The 15,785-nt window shown below is 39.3% G+C and overlaps 1 protein-coding gene across 1 annotated transcript; it reads left to right on the forward strand.

The window, feature by feature from the left end:
• The first annotated feature begins 4,380 nt into the window (after window positions 1-4,380).
• MYADML2 (myeloid associated differentiation marker like 2) lies at window positions 4,381-7,005 on the forward strand. Its single transcript, XM_070934678.1, has one exon. It carries the CDS (start codon window positions 4,686-4,688, stop codon window positions 5,586-5,588), a length of 903 nt encoding a protein of 300 aa, XP_070790779.1. The 5' UTR covers window positions 4,381-4,685; the 3' UTR covers window positions 5,589-7,005.
• The last annotated feature ends 8,780 nt before the right edge of the window (window positions 7,006-15,785 follow it).

The raw sequence follows: 15,785 nt of genomic DNA on the forward strand, positions 1-15,785 counted from the left end.
AACAATATGAATATGTAAAGATCAGTATCTCAAGGGAAAAAAAATATAAGCATTAAGAAAGACCAACGCTACTTCATCTCGAAACTTGACCACAATTAATTGTGCTACACTTCCTTCTAATATTTTCTAAACGTAAACCTGAAAGTAGAACAAGCAATGATAAAACAAATCTGGTATACTACTATTATGAGGAAATTCAGAAAATAAAAATTTGTGAAGGCTCTCTAATGTAAAATGAATATGCAAATACTGTGTTGTTGCCACCTAGTGGTAAAGTCAGAAAGTATTGTTGAGAAAAGTGTAGTTTCGGGATAGTTGCCATACTGAGGACTGTACAGGTAATCCTCAATTTACAACAGTTCATTTAATGACCATTTAAAGTTACAACGGCACTGAAAAAAGTGGCCTATGACCATTTTTCACTCTTATGACTGTTGCAAGATCCCCAGGGTCATGTGATCAAAATTCAGATGTTTGGCAACTGGTTCATACGTATGACAGTTGCCGTTCCCAGGATTTGCAACCTTCTGACAAAGTCAGTGGGGAAGCCAGATTCATTTAACAACCACGTTACTAACTTAACAGCTACAGTAATGCGTTTAACAACTGTGGCAAGAAAAATCATAAAATGGGGCAAAACTCACTTAACAAATGTCTCACTTAGCAACAGAAATCTTGGACTCCATTGTGGTCGTAAGTCAAGGACTACTTGTATAGCAAAGACAAAAAGTCAGCAATTCTGTCACCTTACTGTATTAGTATAGTATATACACACACACACCGGGTTTATGAATATGAGATACAGCCAATTTGGCTAGTGGTGAAGACATCAGACTAGCAACCAAAAGACTCAGTTCTGGACTTGCCTTTGGGCACAAAGCCAGCTGGGTGATCTTGGACCAGTTCTTTTCTCTCAGCCCTAGGAAAGAGGCAAGGGCAGACCATTTCTGAAACAATATTGCCAAGAAAACTGCCGAGACCAGTTCAGGCAGTCACTAGAAATAAAAAACTTAAGGTATAAAAAAAAAATTTTTAGGACTATCTAAGAGAATTTCATCCCTTGTTTTTAATCTTTATTATTTTGGATACTGGCTGTATATTAGATACAATAAAATGTTTCAATTAATTGTGTTCCTTGTGGTACTATAATTATTGATCCAGATAATTTAATTAATTTAATTTAAATATCTTCAATACAGGTAGTCCTTAACTTGCAACCATTCATTTAGTAACTGTTCAAAGTTATAACAGCACTGGAAGAAAATGACTTATGACCATTTTTCACACTTATGACTATTGCAGCATCCCTATGGTCATGTGATCAAAATTCAGGGCCTTGGCAACAGGCAGCTTTCGAGTGTTTGCCTAGACTCAAGGAAGCTGGAATGGTCATCAGGCCATCTCCACCTCCTGTGTTGACATGTATATCCAAGGTCACAATCTGATGCACCTGTCAGACAAAATGGTATTTGAAAGTAGAGAGAACCACTTGCCATCAATTGAAATGGATCTCCATCAGCAAATTTATACTTCCTACCTTCAGAAATTCCCTACCTTGCCAGGAGAGCTGTCCATCGTTTCTCTCCCCACCTCCCACTCTGGGTGCTCCAACACCAGAGATTTTTAAGAAGAGATTGGACAACCATTTGTCTGAAATGGTATAAGATGTCTTGTTTGACCAGGAGGCTGGAGTAGAAGATCTCCAAGATCCCTTCTAACTCTGTTCTATCTTATCTATCTATCTATCCATCCATCCAGTGGTGGGCTGCTGCCAATTGTAACAACCGGTTTGCCCGGAACCGAAAATATGAGCATGCTAAATGTATGCTAAACTATACTGTATTCTCTTGGTTTGGAGAATAGTGGCTAGGTGTAAACCTAGCCACTATGCTTTGTAAGCCAAGTTTTCAGCTTCAAACTTTGTGTAAATTCAGCAGTTGCTCATTCAATTACTTGGCCTTGAATAAAGCACGTCATTACTTTTTATATAAACTAAATCACTGTGTACTTCTTTTGTTTTTGGTTTAATAAATAAAGTGAACCCAGACACACTAACATGTATCAAGCTAGGCAAAAGCAGCCTTTTATTCAATGAGCCATGATTTGATACGGTCCAAGCCTGGCAAAGGCAGGAACGGCTCCTGAAGCACGTGAACTGCAAGATGAGCAGCAAATAAATTTGATAAATGTGGGGTCCTTGGTGCTCTCTGAGCTTGTTTATTTTCTTGCAGACATTTCATTACCCTAACTAGATAACAATCAGTTCTAGTCTTAGATAGGTTAGATAGGTAGGATAGATAGATAGATAGATAGATAGATAGATAGATAGATGATGGATGGATGGATGATAGGTAGGTAGATAGATTACATAGGTAGGTAGGTAGACAAGCAGACAGAGAGAGAGAGAGAGCACCTGTTCAAGAGAAAGAAGAGAAGTAGTGAAAGTGTGGAGCTTCGCTACAATGACAGCTGCAGCTAACGATGATGATGATGTCAACATAATGGTACCTTCTCTCTTTTGGAGAATCTCATTCAGCTTTACCTAAGGACAAATTTCTTGGTCTTCTCTTTCCTCTCAACCCTTTTCCATTTTCATTTATTTATTTCTTTTGCAGCTCCATCCTTATTCCTTTTCTATAAGCAAACTTCCTCAACATCTGTGTCTTGGATTGGTCACTCCATTTTGTATTCACTCAATAGCCGTTTCAGTTGAATCAGTATTTCCAATCTGACACAAACCAAAACAATACAAGGCATCAGAGGACAAGAAAACTATAGTTGAGGCCCAACAGTTGCTGTCAGGTGCAGAGTGAATTCATACAACATGTTGTTAAATTAAAATGCCATTTGCCCTTAAAAGAGTAAAAGCTTAAATAGCTTTTAAATAGCTAAAAGTGGTTCTGAGACCTCCAGTCTTGTACTTCTGGTATTGTGGGTTGTGTGAATTGTATCAATTGTGGTTTATTCAGTTAACCATAACAAAGCAAACTAGCATGAGCACAGTCACAACTAGACTAGATTTATCATATACAACCCACTAAGCTAAAATGTGATGAGTTTGTAACTCAGTACAAAATCCAACAGATATTATTCAGAATTTTTGCCAAATCCTAATAAATGAATTAATTCATTAATTCATGATTCAGTTAAGTATCCGTTGGCATATACATACAGATACGGTACAAAACAATGTTCTAATCTTACAAATGATATTTTTTCAACCAGTGGCTAAATCAGCAGGAAATACTGTTTTTCAGTAAGCTCTTCTGAACAGGTAAGCAGAATTCTGCATGACTTGTTTTACTATCATATTGAGATAAGTACTGTATGTTAAAATGTGGTCAAAGTAACAAGCAGCTCCCTTTAAGTGGTCCCAAAGTCCCTTCAGTTTAGTGCTCTTATATTTGTGTAGATACAGTCCTAAACCATAAACTGTCCAGAGATCTGTAAATAGTGGAATAGGCAACTGAATATACTATGATTTGCAAAGTACAGTTCATGGATCTCTAAACTGCAAAGAGTCAAAACCAAATAAATCAGGTTAAATTTGGCATAATGTGTAAAGCCAGCCAATGGGCTTTCCCATGAACCATGCTGATTGTTTGGATGCTCAGGTGGTCCTCAATTTATGGCCACAATTGGGGCCAGAATTTACACGGCTGTTAAGTGAATTGTGCCCAATTTTACAATCTTTTTGCCACAGTTATTAAGTGAATCACTGCACTCAGTAAGCAAATCACATGGTTGTTAAGTGAATCTGATTTCCCCCATTGACTTTTACTTATCGAAGGCTGGCTGAGGTTGTAAATAGTGATCTTGTGATCCTAGGACGCTGCAGCTGTCATACATTCCAGTTGCCAAGAGTCTAAATTTTGATCACATGACTATGAGGATGCTGCAACAAGATCCACCACTGTAAGTCGCTTTTTTCAATGCTGGTGTAACTTTGAATAGTCACTAAACAAACGGCTGTAAGTCAAGGGCTATTTGTAATATGCCATGAGTTCAACATTTTGACCGAAAAGTATAAGCAGTATACCTCTAATGCAAATATACAATGTATCTGTATTTTTGCATTATATGTCCTTCCCATCCTTGTTTGCTGTTGGATTACTTGCCTTTTGCCATTCAAATTGTTTTAGTTTATTTCTGCCCCGAAGATGAAAGGGGCATGAAGCTATCCTGGACGTAACTAAAACCAGCTTCTCATTCCTACACACCCCATGCGATTCATTCCATTCTGGATAAATCTATTAATATAGTCTTCTATTTATATGCTGGCCCTTTACAGCACAGAGTTGAGACCTGCAGCTGTGCAACTGAAACAAACCTCCTGTGAGTCACTTGGGAAAAAGTGATCAGTTGAGACAGAGAAGAAAAGTAAGAGTAGTGCATCCGGAGTGCTTGGTGTGCAGAACTCAGCAGGGCAGGTTTGATGGATCATAACTGCAGCACAGACAAAGACAGGTCAATACTTTTACTGCAGAGGCAAGTCCGTCTCAAAAAGCTGTCAGAAACACATACTATGCCTGCCGCATAAATAACAGCCAGCAAAGATTTGGGCAGAGGGGATACAGAGCTTTTTCTCGTGGCACTTCCTACTTAGCCCCTGAGCTTCTGATAGGACAAGGACAAGGGAAACGAGATCCAACTACCGAAGGGAATCTAGGACTTCCGATCCAGCAATGGAGAGATCAAGTAAGACATACCTCAACGTGGATGCAGTGGCCTCTTGGGTGGGAGCTGTTCGACTCTTGCAGGCCATGTTTGGATGTACTACATTCAGCCTTGTGGCCCACCGAGCGGGATTCAGCGCGGCCTATGGCTCTTTCTGTATATCAATCTGGTGCTTTTGCTTTGCCGTCACCGTCTTCATCCTCACCTGCGAGTTTACTCACCTCCATAGCTACCTAAGCATCTCCTGGGGGAATTTCACAGCTGCCTTTGCCATGCTCGCCACCCTCATGTCCATCACCGCCGCTGTGATCTATCCAGTCTACATCCAGTTTGACTGCGATTCCAAAAGTTGCGAGGTGAGAAACTTCCGCATTGCCAGTAGTGTTTTTGCAGGGCTTCTGTTTTGGGCATATGCCGCAGAAGTGTTTTTAACTAGGGCCAAGCCAGGCCAGGTGACAAGTTACATGGCCACAGTTACAGGCCTCTTGAAAATTGTCCAATCCTTTGTAGCTTGTATAATCTTTGGCGCTCTGGCGAAGGACAGCCAATACAATAAGTATGCAGCTACCCAGTGGTGTGTGGCTGTTTACTGCTTCTGCTTTGTGGTGACTGTGGTTGTGGTGGCTCTCAACGTCACAGGAAAGACAGCAACGCTGAAATGCTCCTTTGAACGCTTTGTGGTCGTTTACACTTTCGTGGCTATCCTGATGTATGTGAGCGCTGCAGTGATATGGCCGGTTTTCTGCTTTGATCATAAATATGGCTCTCCACAACGTCCCTACCAGTGTTCCCGAGCCATGTGTTCATGGGACAACCAAGTGGTCATTACGGTATTCACCTATGTGAACCTAGTACTCTACATGGTGGATTTAGCATACTCACAGCGTATCCGCTTTGTCTCAGCTCACTAATGCTCAGCTCTGATGCTACAAGAATCTTAAATGACTCAAAAAAATCAGAGAGTTCGGACCCATTACAAAGCCAATAGTGTCACACGCAAAGTATGAACTTGAGGTGCATCCATGGGGAAAAATTGGATGGTTTGAAAAAAACATGTAACGTGGTCTGATGGGCCATAGATGGAACATCTTCAGTATTCTAGCTCACAGACAGGTTTATTGTAACATCCAGTTCTGTTCGACCTAATTCTACAAATTCAGAAATAGATTTTGAGCCCTTATTTGTTGGAAGGACTCCTGAGTAATTTAAACTTTAGCAGAAATGGAATGACAGTCCAAATGCCAGAAAAAAAGCATCTGTCCATCCTAAGATCAATTTTTGTTGAAGAAAAACATAATACCTTTGTAATAAACCTGGTAGGTATTGTCAGCTATTCCACAGTGGGAGGGAAGAAAGACTAAACCATCATGAAGATATTTCAATTTCAACATTCCTCCAGACAAAGGAGAATTTCTGCATGCATGTGCTGGGTGGGGAGTATTGGGGTATTCTTGTTGGGAGCTGTTTGAAAAATATGTTGACATTGTAATTGACAACTGCAACAGAAAGGCTGCTATGTTTTCAAAACAATTACTTCCAGACTGTCCTTCTCAATCCGCAGTCCTTCAAGAAGAAAGAATCTGAGGAGACCTAAATGCCTGTGGAAACTATGGCTACCTGCAAGATATGTTTGCCTTTTAGATCAAAGTATACTAATTCAGGCAAATGATTGTTATGTGTGGTACAAACATGTGGTACAAACATGAAGGCAGGTTTCCCCAACCTATTTAGATTTAATTTAGGTTTCCTTTAAATGTAGAGGTAATCCTCGACTTACGACCACAATTCAGCTCAAAATTCCATTGCTAAGACAGTTGTTAAGTGAGTTTTGCCCCACTTATGACTTTTTGCTACAGCTGTTAAGCGAATCACTGAAGTTGTTAAGTTAGTAACGTGGTTACTAACTAAATGAACTAAATGAATCTGGCTTCCTCATTGATGTTGTCTGTCAAGTGGTGGAGAAAGGTGATCACAAGATCCCGAGATATTGCAACTTTCATAAATACATGCAAGTTGCCAAACATCCAAATTTTGATCACATGACCATGGGATGCTGCAATGGTCATAAGTGGTCATAAGTGTGAAAAATGGTCATAGGTCACTTTTTTCAGTGCTGTTGTAACTTCAAACGATCACCAAACAAATGGTTGTAAATTGAGGACTACTTACATTGGGACAATAACTCTCAGAGTTTCCAGATATACTGAATAAGTTGTGTGCCTTGTCATTTAAAAAGGACCTGTATACTTTTATAATGAATTCAATGAAGTGCCTGTTGCCTGAAATATGCTTGTTCTTAAATTACAGCTAAGAAGTCGTTTGCAAAAACAATCTTGATGCAAATAATAGTACAATAGTTGATATCCTACAGTGTGAAACAGTATTTAAATAAATTTATTTTAAAGAAATTGATGTGTTTGTCCTAATGGTTTATGTTAAATGTGTGTGAATAAACTATTTCAAACCAAAATAAAAATGGCTAATTAGAAAAAAAATCTATTAAAAAATCTAAAGCACAAGAATTTAAACAACCAGAACTGAACTCTGATTGAATTGCTGTTTGCCATTTTTGGGCTTAACCTTGACATTGGACGATGCCAATTTAATAGGGAAAATACTACTTTAATGCTGGAACATTTAAGGATAAGGTCCTCTCATTCATGGATTAGAAATAATACGAAGGTAATGATACTAGGTGCAAATGAGTAAAGGTCCACAAAAAACATTTAAGGTTTAAGCTGCTTTCTTTCAACTCTCTTACAATATGTCTATGTAAATAAATGAATACATATTATGAACATTAATGCACCATAGAGGGCTCAGAATCCTTGCTGCACACACTAGAATTAGTGGTAACATATTACAGAACAAGTATGCATTTCTAAAGTACGTTTAATCCAAAGAAAAACAAGAGCAACATTGCTCATTCCTTGGTTTTCAGCCAATGCAGTAATTACAGTTTCCTAATCAATAGCTCTGATATGTGTGGATTATCTTGTCTTCCAGTCAGGTTCAACCTTGAGGATGGATCCAAAACCATACTATTCACACTGATGATCCCTACATTGGGACCCAAGTGAAGAATTTACACATTTCCTAGTCCACTAGATTTTTTTACTGTGTTCAGTACTGTTAACCATGGTACCCTTCTATATTGCCTAGGAAAGTTAGAGGCACTGTTTTATGATAATTCTGCTCCTTCCTACCTGGATAGTTATGGCAAATGGTTATGAAGGAGAAGAATCAGCCCATGGTTATTTTGGTGAGAGTTTTCACAAGAATGGCTTTCTCCCCCATGCTATTTAATATTTATCAGGGGAAGTCACCATTAATTTCGGGTGAGCTGTCAGCTTTAGAGTTGGCAGGCGATCAATCCTCTGAAGCAGAAAAGAGAGACCATATGCAGAGCAGATGACCGCAGAGTCAGATTATGAAGGGCCAGATCATGGCAAGTCATCTAAGTCCCACGACAAACTAACAACTTTGAAAGACAGTCAAGTCTTTCAACTAAGTCAAATCTAACGACTAGTCAAGTAGATTGCAAAGGCAATCTACTTGACTAGTTGAGAAGCTAGACAACAGCTGAGTTACATCCACAGCTAGGGCTACTTTGAAGTCGCTGCCACAGTCTTGCACTTTGTTGGAAAGAGCTCTCCAGCATCAGCCCTGTGTTTCTCTATCCCTGCTCCGCTCTTGAAGTTTAGACTATCACTCAGAGCAATATGTGGAAGTCTCTTATATTTGTATCCTAGATTGATTGACAGACTACTTCTCTACAGTGGTTTCAAAAATTTTCGCTACCAGTTTGGTAGGTGTGGCTAGGTGGGGGCATGTGACTGGGTGGGAGTGGCCAACTTGACATCACTCACTCCCACGGCCACTCAGTCACATGACCAACACGTGCTTGAGCACTAATAGTGATACTGGGAAACTGTTCTGAGTTTAGTTTTATACTGAAATTTTACTGGATGTTTCAAGCTATAAGTTAGTAGTAGTTTTACTGGGGAATTTGGTTTATATGGATTCTCTGTATTATATGTTGTAAGCCATCTAGAATCTGTGTGATGGGGCAGCATATATGTGACAGTAATAAACAAATACAGGTAGTCCGTGATTTAACATCAGTTTGTTTAGTGACCGTTCAAAGTTACAATGGCACTGGAAAAAGTGTCCATTTTTCACACTTAGGACCATTGCGGCCTCCACATGGTCATGTGATCAAAATTCAGACGTTTGGCAACTGACTCATATTTATGAGGTTGCCTCAGGATCATGCGATCACCTTTTGCCACCTTCTAACAAGTAAAGTCAATGGGGAAGCCAGAATCACTTAACAGCCATGTTACTAACTTAACAGCTATAGTGATTCACTTAACAACTGTGGCAAGAAAGGTTGTAAAATGGGGCAAAACTCATTTAACAGCTGTCTCACTTAGCAACAGAAATTTTGGGCTCAAGTGTGGTCATATGTCGAGGACTATCTGTAAATGAAGATAAGTGAATGTTATGCATTCGTTTACATCTTATTTGAAATATGACTTTCCCTCTTAAAAATGGCACACAAATAAAGAGCAACACGATCACTTTCATTCATGTGGCCTGAATCATGCATTCAGAATTTCATCATCTGATGAATGAATTGGCAGAGAAGATAAATATACATTATGGCTGGCATAAGTGCATTTGAACTAATTTTGGAGAGAGTGATCCATTCTCAATTGTTTTGGGAAAGCACAAGATATGATGATATAATTTCTCAAATCAGATGTTATTTTAATTTGGTGGAATGAGGGGATTACTGCAATTATAGCTCTGATTCCAATTAAAAATATACAATTTGAAAGAAACATATTCTACACACACACACACACACACACACACAGAGAGAGAGAGAGAGAGAGAGAGAGAGAGAGAGAGAGAGAGAGAGATCTCCAAATCAAGAATTAACTGCCTCACACCTGCTATGCTACTTAAATTGCCCTGTTGCCTTTAAAAGCATCATTGATCGTTTGAAGAATGCCATTGCATTCCTCACAGTATAAATTCCATCAGAACTCCAAGGCAAAAAGAGAAGAGCATTTGTGGAATGTTCTAAACAATCAGCTGGAAAAGTCATCCTAAGCTTTAATTCAAACAGTGATGTTAACTTATCTACTATATTATACAAAGAATTAAATAGTTCTTAAGTTCTTTGAATCTGTGGAGTACTACTTTTTTCCCAAGGTTTTATTGGATCCTAAGCTTTTTTGAGGTACACATCATTAAAAATTAAGGGACTAATATTGTATTACCATATAGTCTTTTTCAACCAGATGTATCCACCAGATATATTGAATTAAATTTCCCAAAATTATGTTAGCAAGAAATGCAATATATCTGGAATGAACTAAGAGAGCTTGATTTTATCATGAACATATTCAATAACATACATGAAGACGCCTACAGCTGATATGACTTATACTGTATTATATACGCTCTGAAAATCATTTGCATGAAATTGACAATGATGGTTATATCACATTTGCAGAAATCCATATAACCTCTGGATGACGAATTAAATCTTTTTATAGTTTGCATATTGTAGACATAGTATTAAGGGCAAAGATTTTCATAAATTCTCTTCAAATATTTCTTACTTGAATACAATTTAATATACAGGTAGTCCTCAACTTACAACCATTCATTTAGTGACCATTCAAAGTTACAACAGCAGTGAAAAAAGTGACTTATGACTGTTTTTCACACTTATGACCATTGCAGCATCCCATGATCAACATTTGGATGCTTGATAACTAGCATGAATTTATGACAGTTCCACTGTCCCAAGGTCACGTAGTCTTCCAATCACTTCCCTTAGTGTGGGCTGGGAGAAAGAGGAGAAATTTTGATGTATATGGATTTAGCCATTTGTCAATACTTTTAAACAGAAGTATAGCTCAGCTCTACCCTTGTAAAAACAAATATGCTAACAAGTAGGCACAAGTCTATCTGGCAGTTATTATCTACAGTACTGCTTTCTCTAGTAATAACAAGAAAACCAGGATCTCTGTATAGTAGCCTTCTTTCCAGGGCAACTTTTCTTTAGAGAATTTCAGGTTCATAATTTCTTTAATGGTGCTACTGCTATTCTTTGTACTTCCTACATCGTTCTAGTGATGTAAACCAGGATAGTGACTTGCCTATCATATCATACCAATATAGAAACAACTTAACAGGCAGTCGGCTTTGTGACCATGGATGTGTTGTGACCCAGACCCACGTAGTTGATATTAAATGCAAACAGTTCCAAAAAACAAACAGATTTTATTAAAACAGCTGAGAATTAACTCATTTTCAGCGTATTCTAAATGAAATGAAAGCAAAGTCCTTAAAATACCAGTCTTTAGTTTATCTCTGACCTTGGGATAATTAGGCAAACTGCCAAAGGCTTTTCTTGGCAACAGTTCAGGAACAGAAGAAATAACTACAGCCAAACAAGAAGCAATTCTCTCAATGGTTGTTTTCCGGCAAAGAGGCCAAGAGCCATTGTTGGTCTTTTAAGCCTTATGGGAGGGGCCAATCATCTCTTGGCACTACTCCAGGGGTGGGTTCTACTTACCTTTACTACCGGTTTGTAATGGGGCCGCGCGCATGTGCAGAAGCATTTTGATGACATCAGGGTCAGTGGGCGGAGCCTCCTGATGGTTTTATTACCGGTTCTATAGAACCGGTATGAACTGGGGCAACCCACCAGTGCCCTACTCCCGAGTCGTCCTCTCTGCTTTATCTGCTCCTGCCTTCTGGCAGCTCTTCTCATACGTGCACTAGGAACAGGCTCCTCCTGTTTCTCTGCCTCTCTACTGTCAGCCTCTGGAGGCTCCAAAGTCTGCACATCACTCCCCGATGGCCCTGGACCCATCTCTGCCTCCGACACAGAGCCCTCATCCGGGCCTTCCCCAGCCTTCAGGATTGGCCCATGTCTTCCTCAGCCTCATCGCTGTCCGACTCCATTGCCAGCTCCGCAGGCTGCTGGCGGACCACAACAGGATGCTCCAGAAATACCACAGTGAGCATTCCAGAGACAAGTCAGGAATGGTGAGAATATGGGAATTCTGCAGCCCTGGAGACCCTGTATAAAAATTCTCAGCAAATGGACAGGTAATAGGAAGAGAAGAAGTGGGGAATCTGGTTTGTTTTTGTCCTCACTGGTTTGAATCCGGCATGGTTTAGGGTAAGAGACTTCTGGCTGGTTGGCCCATTTGGAATTTTGAAGATGTATTGTAAGCACTAGAGATGCTGTGAGTTGAGAGCTACTTATTTGCAACGTAGCCACCATCTTATAAAGTCACAAAGCAAAAAAATCAGATGATATAGTAAGTTGTGCGAAGCACCAAAAAGTGGCAAATTGATATGACCTTTTGGTGCTTCACATACACCACACACTGAAGGCAAACATTAGTAATGTTAGTGAATTAGAATATAAAGCTGGCTACTTCCATATTAGCATTTTTAACCATTCAATCTACTTCTTCTGAAAATCCATACTATATTATACTGAAGTCAAATTGCTGTGTCTTGCATTAACTATAATCATCTGGAACATAGAACATAGACGTGGCATGCAAAGCCCTCTCTGTGGGCACGCGCACTGTCGCCAGCTGCTCTTCTGGTTTCTGGTGTACCAGTTGGTCTTCGTCAGTGGTGGGTTGCTCCCGGTTCGCACCGGTTCGCAAGAACCGGTAGTAAAAAATTTTAATAGTTCGGAGAACTGGTAATAAGATTGGCTGGCCACGCCCCCGAACCGGTTCCCGGCCCGCTCGCCGGTCGCTTACCCCACCCACTCCCAATCTATTGCTGCCTCCTGAGTCCCAGCTGATGGCTATAGGGAAAAAAACTGTTTAAACTCTTGCCGCGGGGCTTCAAAGGGCCTCCCTACAGCTGATCAGTGTTAAAACAAATGAGTAGACCGGTGCCTGCAAAAATAGAAAAAACAGCCTCTTTCAGCTTCAGCATAGGTTAATTAGCACAAGTTTATTAGATCGGCCTCCCAACTCTCAGCTGATTTGCTCTCAGCTGTTTTGCGCAGGGCTCTGTTGCTAGCTGCAAAGAGTGCTGGAGCAGATTTTTTTCCCCCTAGCTATGCTGAAAAAACAAAACTGAAAGCAGGCTCTGCCACAACGTGACAAAATGAGGCAGAGAGAGATTTCTTTTTCTTTTTCCTCACCAAAAAAGGTAGGTGCAAACAATGGGAAATTTAGGGAAAAAGAGGAGAGTTCAAGATTTTAAAACACAAAAGAAAAAAAGCTCTGTTTAACAAGGGAATTGTAATAATTGAGATACTATTAATTGTATATTGTGTTGAAAGCAAAAATGGTTAAGTTGTGGTTTGGAGGAATATATGGGGGAAATTATTTTGTTTATTATTGGTAAATATAATTAATTGATTTGTAAGAAATTGGATTGCATGGAAATAATTGGAATATTCATATTCATATTGATTAATATACAAAAAGATAATTGATTTATATTAATTGATTTATATTAAAATGTTGAATTTGTATTAAACAACTGTAATATTACATAATTAACCAATGTGAGGATGGATATAAAAATAAATGATAATGGGAAGGTGTATAATATAGAATAGAAGGGAAAAATTGAATTTGATTAAGATTAGAGATGCGGATGAAGGGTAATATTGGTTTTTTACAAAAATAGATGAGGAATAAATATGGCAAAAAGGAAATATAGAAATTATAAATTTAATTGAAATGACTAAACACTGTTTAAATTTGTGAACCGGCCAAATACTCTGTTCAAAGTAAGTACATTGTATGTTTGTATGTGTGTTTCTAATTATTGCTATTTATTCATATTCTCTTTTATTCTTTAAAGTTTAACAATTCATTCTTTATCTTAATATTTTTATATTTGTTTGGGGTTGGCTTTCTTCCCTTTCATCTTTTTTATTGTACAGCAATCTTTCTCCTCAAACTTACCACCTCTCTCTTTTCTTTCCTTCTTACTTTCTCTCCCCCTCTTCTTCTCCTCTCTACTTCCTCTTTCTTTCTCCTTCTCCTCCTCTCTTCCTCCCTCTCTTACCCTCACTCCTACTAATTTTCTTTCCCTTCCTTCCTCCCTTCTCTTCCTTCCCTCTCTCTCCTTCCTTCTTCCATCTCTCTTCTCCTTCCTTCATCCCTCTCTATTGCTGTATCCTTTTGTGCATATGGACTACTCAGAGGGCTGAAAAAGTTATTTTTGACTGGTCCTCGCACTTTTGACCAGTCCTCGAATTTACGACTGTCCTCACATTTTATGGTTTTTGCCCTATCTTGTCACCATGGTGAAGAGAAGCAGTTGTGAAATGAATGACACTGTTGTTAAGAATGCTACAATGGGCATAAATGTAAGGATGGTCATAAGTGTGAGGACCAGTCAAAAGTGCGAGGACCTGTCAGAAATGACTTTTTTCAGCCCTCTTAGTCCCTATACACATAGCTATGGCCACACGGTCACATGACCAGTTGGCCATGCCCACCCAGTCACATGACCTCCAAGCCACACCCACAAAATAAGCCACGCCCACAGAACCGGTAGTAAAAAAATTTAGAACCCACCCCTGGTCTTCGTGCATGTCGGAGCCCTAGAAACTTGGAGATCAGCTGGCCTCTGCGCATGCTGGCCACCTGGTCTTTGGGTTTCCAATGTGCACATGCGCACCGGCCAGCTGGTCTTCATGCATGCCGGTAACCCAGGATCCCCAGGAGTTTCCAGGGCTCCAGCACGTGTGAAGATCAGCTGGTGCATACATGCGCACCAGCCAGCTAGTCTCTGAGTTTTAGGGCTCTGGCGCAAGTACACACATGCGCACACACATGTGCACACACCAGTTTAGGCACTCGGTGCCAAAAAGGCTCACCATCACTGACATAGAATAATACGGTTTAAAGGGATCTTGGGGTTTTTTTAGTCCAAACCGCTGCTTAAGCATGAGATCATCCTTTTTAAAAAGCCATTTCTTTATTTAAAACATCTAGTTAGGAAATGCATATTCATAATGCAACTGGAAATACAATATAGTTCCCTAACACTTTGTTTTGCCTGGAACTTAGGAAAACCTTTTAAATAGTTAGCATTCCACAAAAATCATGAAAAAGAAACCTAAAAAAACAGCATTAAGGGAAACAATAAAAATAGAAAACAATAGTAATATTAGCAGACAAGGCAAAGGCAAAAAAGTAACTTTCTGTTATGCCACAATATCAATATTATCTATATCTATATCAGGATGCAAAGAGAAAATATCTGCTGCGAACTTCACGTAGGTGTCAAGAAGGGCATTTGGCCAGTAAACGCTCAGTTCCATTTAGTCCCTCTGACCCCACTCCAAGGAAAGGATTACAGGGTCGTAAAAAGAATGTGTGTGTGTGTGTGACTATTTTTAGGGCTCATGTGAGATCAAGAAGTATTTACAAACCTGAATAAGTGGAGTTCCGTAGGGGTATTGCAAACTGAAGATGGCTCTGTGAAAGTGGAGCTGACAACTGCGGCAAAGACCAAAAAACTAATGAGTAAACTTCTTTATATACTTGTTTTTTCTTAATTATATTTTTATTTGTTTAGCTAATTTATTGGCTACTCATCTTACTACAGGGTAACTCCTTTCTTCTTTCCTTTTTCCCTGCATTTTCTATCCTTTTTTCCCATTGTATTTTGTTTTGCTTCTGTTAGTTTTTACTGCTGTAATATAATAATATAATATAATATTTAAATTTATATACCGCCCTTCTCCCAAAGGATTCAGGGCAGTGAACAGCAGAAGTAAAAAAACATCAAATACAAAATATAAAAACAATTTAAAAATGAATTAAACAATTTGGCCCAACAGTTAAAATCCCCCATTAAAAATCCAAATTAAAATACACAATTGGAGAGATTAGGCCAGCCCGACTTGATGAAATAAAAAGGTTTAGAGGGCCCGACGGAAAGTACGTAAGTCTGGAATTGTCCATATCTCTGGGGGAAGCTCGTTCCAGAGGGCAGGTGCTCCCAAAGAGAAAGCTCTCCCCCTGGGGGCTGCCAGTCGGCATTATTTGGCCGATGGCACCCGGAGGAGCCACTCTCTGTGG

This window comes from Pituophis catenifer, unplaced genomic scaffold (genome assembly GCF_029215685.1).
Source record: "Pituophis catenifer annectens isolate HBS135680 unplaced genomic scaffold, rPitCat1.0.hap2 SCAF_2, whole genome shotgun sequence".
Lineage (NCBI taxonomy): Eukaryota > Metazoa > Chordata > Lepidosauria > Squamata > Colubridae > Pituophis > Pituophis catenifer.